The 9,473-nt window shown below is 45.9% G+C and overlaps 1 protein-coding gene across 3 annotated transcripts in view; it reads left to right on the top strand.

The window, feature by feature from the left end:
- LOC111866921 overlaps positions 1 to 9,473 on the top strand; it is a 503,991-nt gene that overhangs the window by 72,175 nt on the left and 422,343 nt on the right. Inside the window, exons 1-2 of one of the 3 annotated variants that reach the window (XM_023856311.2) lie at positions 6,479 to 6,601; positions 7,688 to 7,719. The exons of 1 other annotated variant lie outside the window; for it this stretch is intronic. In XM_023856311.2, coding sequence (XP_023712079.1) covers positions 7,702 to 7,719 — 18 coding nt within the window. In that variant the 5' untranslated portion in view covers positions 6,479 to 6,601; positions 7,688 to 7,701. Of the gene's footprint in view, positions 1 to 6,478; positions 6,602 to 7,593; positions 7,720 to 9,473 lie in introns of those variants that run through there. One more of the 3 variants, XM_023856303.1, reaches the window with a different exon arrangement.

Below are 9,473 nucleotides of genomic sequence, written 5' to 3' on the forward strand. Positions count from 1 at the left end.
TGTACGCTGAAATAAGTTTAATGCCAATCTTTTAACGTAGTGTAATGCTACAACACAGATTTGAAGTGTATATCAAGAGTATATATATATATAATTTCCGTTATCTCCGTGATAAGACTGAACACTGAAGTTTTAATGTCCATTGCTTCTTCATTCAGTATGGGGCACGCGGTAGCGTAGTTGGTTGGGGCACTGCTACAAGCCGGAAGGTCGCGGGTACGATTCCCGATGAGGTCACAGGATTTTTCAATTTACCTAATCCTTCTAGCCGCACTATGACATTAGGATCGACTCAGCCTCTAACAGAAGGTACCTGACGGCAAAGGGCGGCCGGCGGGTAAGGCTGACAACCTCACCGCCATCTCTGAGCCGATTGTCTAGAAACTGAAGATAATCAAGTCCATATACTGAAGTGCTTGACAGCAGATAAGGGACAGAGCACAGGCAAGAACTGGAGAAAGAAAAGACATTAGTACAGGAGAAATGAACGAAGATTAAGATGATAATAATAATAATTCAGTTCAGTTCAGTTCAGTTCTTTATTATTTATGTGCTGAGCAAGCAGCCGCAAGGCCAGTGATAGTAATAATAATAATAATAATAATAGTAAGAAGAAGAAGAAGAAGAAGAAGATAATATCAGGAATGATTTTGAAGAAGTAGGCTGCTGAATTGTGGACTGGATTCATCTGGCTCAAGATAGGATTCAGTAGCGGCCTGTTGTGAACAAGATAATGAAGAATATTGCCTTCTGGGATGTGGTGCCATGTAGTTCGGTAGAAGTTCGCTGACGTTTCAAAGGATTGTACTTCCTCCATCTTCACGGTTGAAGATATGCTAAGCTAAACAACAGCCTTGCGTTCTCCTTGCTTACGTAACGTAGCTTGGAACCTGAACATGGGAGAGAGAGAGAGAGAGAGAGAGAGAATGTTTCTCCGAAACGTCGATGAACTTCTACTTCATTACATGGCGTCACTTCGCAGAAGATAGGGCCCTTCATAGTCACTACTGTGAGAATCCCAAACCCGGTACAGGTTTCTGCTGGACTGGAGGTTCTCGCTTCACTATTGTCGGGTTCCATAAAAGGGGAGACATTTCTTGAGCAGCTGAGCGACAGTTAGCTTTTCAAGGACTCCGCTTCGTGAAGTCTGCCATGACTGGTAAATAAAAAGAACAATAAAGTTTTCCCTGTGCTTTATTAATTAAGCACCACGTCGTGTAGACGTATGGGGTAGTAGAGGTATAACTCCACTGCTCTTGACCTCGGCACTGGATGTGTGTGGTCACCTTCGCGCCCACGGTACCCATTGGACAGGAGGCTCTGTGGGCCCCAGAGCCGGGCTGGTCGCCGAGGAGTTCACAAACATACGGAACGAGTTATCTCGGCTCCAAGCTGGAAAAGAAGCAGTTGAAGCGTCAGTAAACGGTGCAGCAACCCAACAGGTGGGAGAAATTGTCCCGTAGAATCGGCATTAATCTTCCCTCACTTGAGATGTGAGTCTGTGTACTTCTGTTTATACAGTGGACTCGTAACTTTTCGCTTTGAGCATGCAACAGGGAGCATCGCACTCCTTCGGTCTTGCCTCTGAGATCAAGAGTGGAATTCGTGAAAGCTGCTCTCCCTATAACGGTCAGTCGGCCGACGTCATTGAATAACTTTACTGACTAAGGGCCACGGAGTTTTTTATTTATTTATTTATTTTGTGACCCGTATTAAGTGGGTACCTTGTCACCACGACTTGGCGCGTTCTCAGGTTGCCGATGGAGGGTAGCTGCAAATATATTGAAGAACCAGTCGCGGAGAGCCGACAAGGGGTTGTCCTCCCGTTTGGGGATTGGGCGTGGGGCTCTAAACTCCTCAACGAGAATACTTGGAGACCGAGACTTAGGTTGGATAGTAAAATTGAGGTTGGTCCTAGAGAAATAGGATGGGGTGGTCTGTAATGTATTCATCTGGCTCAGGGTAGGGGGTCAGTGGCAGATTCTTGTGAACACTGTAATGAACCTTTGGGTTCCATAAAATGTTGGGAAATTCTTGAGTAGTTGAGCGACTGGTAGCTTCTTAACGACTCAGTTCCAGGGAGTTAAGTTACATGATTGGTTAGCGACACTGTCACTCGAGACAAAGTGGCGCTGTAGACCCAAAATGGCGAAGTGCACGGTTCGAAACTGGGTCGGCATGTCAGCAATCCTGATTTAGGTGTCTCACGGTTTTCCTCAGTCTCTTCATGACACTGTACGTCTATAGTCTAGATACCGACAGTATGGTAAAAAAAGCTACTTTCAGTAACCGAGACTATATAGCAGGGTGATGGATGAGTTGGAAAGCATCTGGAAGGAAGGGGTTGCGAAGTGAATGAGGTAAAGCGTTGGGAAGTGTAACTTCTTATGGAACGAGCAGAGGAAAGAAGTTGGCACAATCGAAATTTTGATATTAAAGGTGTGCACAGGGTGTTATTTTGATGTTAACATTGGGGGGGGGGCAGTACTAAATGTGTAGTGGAATTTGGGTCCCAGCTCGGCATTTGCTGTATAACTCTAGAACTGAGCTTTTTAATGTTAACCGTTTAATGGTTGGATCTATTTTTTAAAAATATACAAAAATCCAATTCTAACCTCACAGGAAACACACTACGTCTCCGCTACAAAGCCCAACCGGTTAATGCTGTTTAGGGAAACAGTCGCTGTTTATTGTGAGAACCATACGGAACACACAGATACTATATATTCAGTTCGTACCTCACAGGAAACACATTACATCTCCGCTACAAAGGCCAACCGGTTAATGATGTTTAGGGAAACAGTCGCTGTTTATTGTAAGAACCATACGGAACACAAATACACTTTTTTGTAGAATACAGAGTACATTAAAGCAGGTGGTAAGTATACTGACCACGAGGCTTTAAAGGGTTAGAGCAGATCGCTGGAACTTGATGTTTACGTGTTATTCAACTGAACATTAAACTTCATATGGTTGAGAGGCTACCAGGTGCAACGTGTCCTTTAGTTCACTCATGCTGTCGGGATGCAGGGCGTTCCTGCGAGTGAGTGTTCCACCCAGACAATTCCACGGAGATAAACCTGCCCGTTGTTGTTTCAGAAGCCGCCCCATTCACCTCGTGTCCCGGTGTACGAGGGGTGGGGGACAGTTGCTTTTCACGTTCAGTGTACATTTTCGTTACCTGTTCTGTATAATCACATATCGCGGAATATCCATTTATAGAGTCGCATAAATATGGAGATTGAGTGAAACTGACGCCATTGTGGTTTTGTCTCTATGTGACCATAAACCCACACACACACACACACACACACACACAGGACTGGGGGGGGGATGATTCGTGTTGGAAGTCGGACGTCATTTGTTATTTGTTCAGAGTTAAGTGAGTTCTCTGACAGATGGCACATGTGTTGCTGTTCATAACTAACTTCATGGAGCTGAGCCCTTCTTGAGAAACCGCTAGTCACGCAGCTGCTCAGAACTTCCCAGCATTTAATGGAACCCGAAGGTTCATCACCGTGTTTACAAGTGTCCTCCAGGGGTCTCTGTCCTAAGCCAGATCAATCCTCATCCTATCCAAGATTCATTTTAATATTATCCTCCCACCTACCTCTAGATATTCCCAGTAGTCTCTTACCTTCTGGCTTTCCCACCAATATCCTTTATGTATTCATTTTCTTCCCCATTCGTGCTACATGCCCTGCCCAATCCCACCTCCTATGACACTGAAATTTTAGTAAACCTAATCCTTCCAGCCGCGCTGTGGTTATGGGATCGACTCATCCTCTAACAGAACTGAGTACCACGACTCTTCCTGGTGGTAAAGGGCGGCCGGCGCATAAAGGCTCCCACACACAGACGCGATACTCAGCTCGGTACGGTACGGGACGATATCTAATTACATTGCGCTAAATGGAGGTCCTCACACTGGCGCGGTACTCCGAGGAACGCGATATTATCGCAGTCGGTATATCGCCTCGGTATTTCGGTCTACCGAGCGCACTCGGTAGACCGCTCGGTATCGCAGCGGTAAATAGTCATGGATCCGTCTTTGGAGGAAGAAGTGTTGCTTTTAGCTGTCGCTCTTGATGAAGACGAAGGTGAATCCCGGCAAGTATTTTACTGAACACTAAATCTGCGTAGTTCTTTTCCTCCACATATTCAGTATGCCATATATATGTACGAATATTTACAATTCCATAACGAGTCTCTAATTAAGTATGTATAAGTGGTTGCTATGTGTGTTCGTATTTAGGCGAAAGAGACGAATCACTTGGGTTCATGATATAAACTTGTCAAGAGAGGAACTAGGGGAGTTTTATACATTGATACCTCAACTCCTGAAGGACGAAAAACGGTTCTACATATATTTCAGGATGAAAATTGACAGGTTTGATGAAATCCTGAGAGCCATCGGGCAAGAAGGTATCACTAAACAATACACCAATTGCCGGAGGCCTATTCTTGCCATTAAGTGGAGGATTTTTTTTTNAGTGAACGGAATTGGTGCATAGCCTACACTAAGAATGCCCACAGTTACTGTATACTTAACCCTATATAAATATATACAGATTTTTCTACTTGCTGTCTCTGTTCATTGTTAACAGCCAATTCCTTCCACTTTCTATCCTTAGCACGTGAATCCTTGTACATCGGACGATGAGTATCGTACAATAAAGCATTTTCTTTGACGAACTCTGTTATTTGTTCCATTTGGTTACCCATGTCTTTTCACTTACGTATAGATACTGATTGAGTGTGAGTCATGGCCAGCTGGTTATCGGGTGTCAAAGATTCCCGAGTTCCCGAGTGTCGCGGCTGTGTGCGCGGTCCACTCGGTAAACAGCCGCTCTCGTCCCGAGTGCTATATCGTCCCGAATCGTATCGCGTGGAGCCTTAAGGCTGACAACCTCACCGCCATCTGTGAGCCAATTTTTTAGAAAATGTGAGAGCCACGACGTCTCACAACGCTGTCGGTCCTCCACGGCCTGTTACAATGATAGTTTTGTCTTACATATCAGTTATATCACGTAACTCAGCGAGAAGACGGCAGTGTCACGGTAACGACAGTAAGAATGTCGCTCTCGTGTTGTGTGGCGGTCTAGATGTTCCTGCCAGTGGGCCCCTGTTGTGCTCACGTGATGTGTAGGGGCGTGCCAAGACGAGAAATGTGTTGACAGGTTTCGGTGCTGGCCGAACAGTTGTCCGACGAGCTCTGACGTCAGGATAACAAGTGAGCATAATTACCTGTGACACTCCTCGTGTAATTTGTTTCAATAGCGAATATTAACAGACGACTGTACTGTGAACAAGACGGGCAATCCTCGAGTTCTGATCACAGCGTCAGTTGCGTTAATGAGATGGGCTAGCTCAGTCGGTATAGCGACGGGCTACGGGCCCGGAAGGGGAAGGGAGTTTTCTCTTCTCCGTATTATCCAGACCAGCTGTGGGGCCCACCTACTCTCCTATCCAGTGGACCCGGGGTGAAGCTCACCAAATTACCCAGATCTAGTGCCGAGTTTAAGAAAAGTGGAGCTATACCTCCTTTCCCCCATGCGCCTTCATGGCGTGGTACTTAATTAGTTAAGCAGAGGGACAAGTTTGCCGTACCTTTTTGCACTACAAAATTAATAAATATTTATTTTGATTTGATAACTGATACACCTACTGTATGTTTCGACATCGAAGGTCACCATCTGGTGGTACATGAACTCATTTGTCGTGTATTCTGTTACTGGAACATGGATCCATTGTTGAGTAGTTTTGCACTTATTTGTAGATGCGGAGGTTTTTATGATATGTGATATAAATATTTCCGAAATAAGGTGGTTAAGGCGATACTGTACTTAAGTAACAAGCACCACGTCATGAAGACATACGGAGTAGTGGAGGTATAGCTCCACCATTCTTGACCTCGGAGTTAAATGGTCAGCTTCACGCCCCTGTCGCTTCCCCCTTCCGGGAAATGCCCCCCTCCCCGCCGGTACCCATTGAATATGAGGCTGGGGGGGGGCTCCAGAGACGACCTGGATGGTATGGAGAAGAGAATATTTTCTTGCCCTTACCAGGAGTCGAACCCCGACCGTCGAGCCTGTAGCCTGTCGCTCTACCGACTGAGGTATCCCGGCCTGCAGCCCACTGCACGACAGAGATGAACGGAAGATGGGATGCATGACACCCACATGGCAACACCGGTCTGCAAGGCGGCGGTGGGTAGCGCTGTGTGTGTGGGTGTGTGGTGTTAGTGAAGAGGACGGCTGACTGTGTGGTCAAAGATCGGGGAGCGGGGACTCTCCTTCCCCGTCTTCCTGAGCAAGCACTTTGCTGGGGCGTAGGAGAGAGGTTGTTTGGTATTTCTAAGGGGCAGGGGGAGGAGGAGAGAAGAGACGGCGCAGTGGCGCAGAGCATCCAGGCGCCTGTCCTACCCACGGACGCATTTTTGGTACTAAAAGATTCCATACCGTTCGTACAGTTGTGTGCCGATTGAAGGCGTGATTCGTGCGCGGGGTGCCTACGTCTTACAGGTGTACATGATTTCGATGAAACTAGAGACAGTAGTGATATGATTATCCATTGTGGACGTCTGTTTCAATTTTATTAGGTCTGTTTTGCATTCTGGTCTTGGGTCTTTGCGTTGTGTGGATGTGGGTAGTGCTGCTGACGTTTCGGAGATACATGCATGCTGGTCTCTCTGTCTTTGGAATCGAAATGAGTGTTGACGTGTAAATTGGTTTTGGTCCAAGAGTCCTGCAAGGAGACGTATTGGGTCTGATGCCCATTTGGGGCCAATATGAAAAGGAACCTTTGTAAGGACCACTGAGTACGTCCAAATAGTTGTGTTTCGAAGCGGTCACCCATCCTAGTGGTGACCATATAAAACGTTAGTCATGTGTAGATTGTCTTGGAAATGGGAAGGAAGTAAAGCGACTTACGTAGCCTCTATCGGCAGAAGTTGGCGCTAACTTCACCGACAAGCGGCGGTCGCTCGTTTGGTATAATTCGCTTGCGGACTACAGGCCACGGAGTTTGTTTTTTTATGTGTAACGTAACACGGAGATTAGCCTAAAAGAGGAGTGTTTTTTTTTTGTCTTTGTAGGAGAAATGAATCCCCTTCGTGATTGGATTTAGGTGTATTCCATGGAACTTTTTCATAATATTTCTGTGTCTTAGCCGGGGCCAGGTATCACCCGTGAGAACTCTATGACTCTACTCACTTCGATACTGAACATGGAGGCAGCTTATAATTCCGAAACGTAAGTAACGTTTCCCATATCCACATGACACAAAGGCCCAAATAACAGAATTGACAACGGTGAATCACCGTGAAAGCAAAAAGCCAATAATTCTTTTAGATTATTATTTAGACTCGTCTGAAAGAGGGGCGTAGGCCCGATTTCGTTCTGAATTAAAGGGCACAGTGCCCGCTGTGATAGTGGGTGGGGTGTCACTGTGCACTCGCATTGAGGGATTTCCCCTCTGCTTTACGTATCCAATTGTTAAGTGGAAGTGGTATTCCCCGGAAACAGTGAACCAATATCAGTGATTACCAGATTAATTTACAGCCCCTCTGTTTATCTGTTTTTTTCTATATAGTGATCGGTTTGTGAGGAAACAGCGTGCTCTTGGAAGAGAAGCGGGAGGCTTGCCTCGCGAGAGATCAGTATAAACAATATTATGTCTATTTCAGGGTGTCTTGAAAACATGGGAAGGCGCAATAAGGTAGGCACTTTTCTTTCATACGATAAATGCCGGTTTCTCATTGTAATACATTGTACTTGGATTTGAGGTTCCTACAGCGGCCAATATGATTTCATATTCTGGAATGGAACTACACGGCTTATATCTCAGAAGACGGAACTCCCTCGTAATCACAGTATTTGAATTATGCATTTACCGAACGTTCTGCTCAAGTAGGTTCTCCCTCTCGATATTCTGTAGGTCCTGGGATCAAGTCTCGTCCCTGACACCTGTTTTCCTATTCCCAGAGCAGTTATGGACTCTGTTTGGGACAGGTAAATCTCTTTCTCCTATAGGAAGACGACAGGAGGATAATTGAGGAGCTGTTTCAAGGAAATGGCGGCTCCGGTCTAGAAAACCGAAATTAACAGCCGTGGGGATCCGTTGCGCTGACCACGCGACACTCTATCCGCAAAAGTTGGCACTAACTTCTCCGACAATCGGCGGTCGCTCAGTAGGTATAGTTCACTTGCGGACTACAGGCCACGGAGTCCTGTAGGAAGACGAACTCCTGTCCCTCGATCATCAAGCCAGTAGATTTGTCACCTTATCCAACTGTATGGCATAGCTATAACTCTTGTAATATTCTGGAAATGCTGAGTAAAGCGGTAGGGTGCAGAACTGACCATCCATCACATTTAATGCTGAAGTTAAGAACTCGTGGACCTGCACCTCCACTCCCACAAATGTTTTCATGGATTAACGTTTATTTAATTACCACGACAACTTCGTCTCTGTTTTATACGATTATCATTGAAATGCGTGAATTTTCTAATAACGTCTCATTATTCATACATCTTTATTAGAGAATAATAAAATCAGAATTCGACTATAAAAATGTTGCTTTCTGTATCTCTTGGTCCGTTCCTACAGGCCAAGTATGTGTCTCTGTCATACAAGCCAAGCGCTGAGCCAGAAATGAAGCCCCCAACTAGAGACCAAGTATGTGATAATGTACTGCCTGTTCAGGGTTATTCGCGCATCAGGGGACAGTGATAAGTTCTTGTTGTGGGGGCGAGACTGAGTCCACTTGGTACGTCGGCCACTGATTGGCCTATACCAGCCCCGGACGATAGATAATGAGTGTGGAGCTGTCGGTGGAAGGAGCTTCGGAGAAAACCTGCCCTAGTGTCATTTTGTCCACCACAAATCCCACATGAACTGACCTGGGCTCGAACCTGGGCCGTCGCGTTGGGAATCGAGCGACTAACCGCCTGAGCTGTGGAGCAGCCACGGTGATAATGTATTGAATAATAATGGGATTATGATTAGGGGACGAAAGAAACTCACACAGAGTTGAACCGGAAACTTCGCCGTGAGAAACCAGCGCCTCTCAGCCTCAGCAACGGCCCTGCACTCTGTGTCCACTGTCCATAATTCATGAGCTCATTACGGGATCTGCCACTGTGCTTGAATAGATAATGTTGGGTTGCCTCAACCAGGGATAATATCGCAATACGAAGGGAGCGCATGGCTGGGTTCGCATTGTGTTCACTGGCGTGGAAGCAACAGCGAAATTACGGTTACAAGCCTGCAACGTGCTGGTGTCCTTTGATAGATTGTAGGATTTGAGGTTGTCATAGGGTGGCTGTAAAGAGTACAGGGTATAGATTGTAGGATTTGGGGTTCTCATAGGTTGACTGTAAAGAGTACAGAGTATAGATTGTAGGATTTGGGGTTCTCATAGGGTGACTGTAAAGAGTACAGGGTATAGATTGTAGGATTTGAGGTTCTCA

Source organism: Cryptotermes secundus, unplaced genomic scaffold (assembly GCF_002891405.2).
Source record: "Cryptotermes secundus unplaced genomic scaffold, Csec_1.0 scaffold42, whole genome shotgun sequence".
Lineage (NCBI taxonomy): Eukaryota > Metazoa > Arthropoda > Insecta > Blattodea > Kalotermitidae > Cryptotermes > Cryptotermes secundus.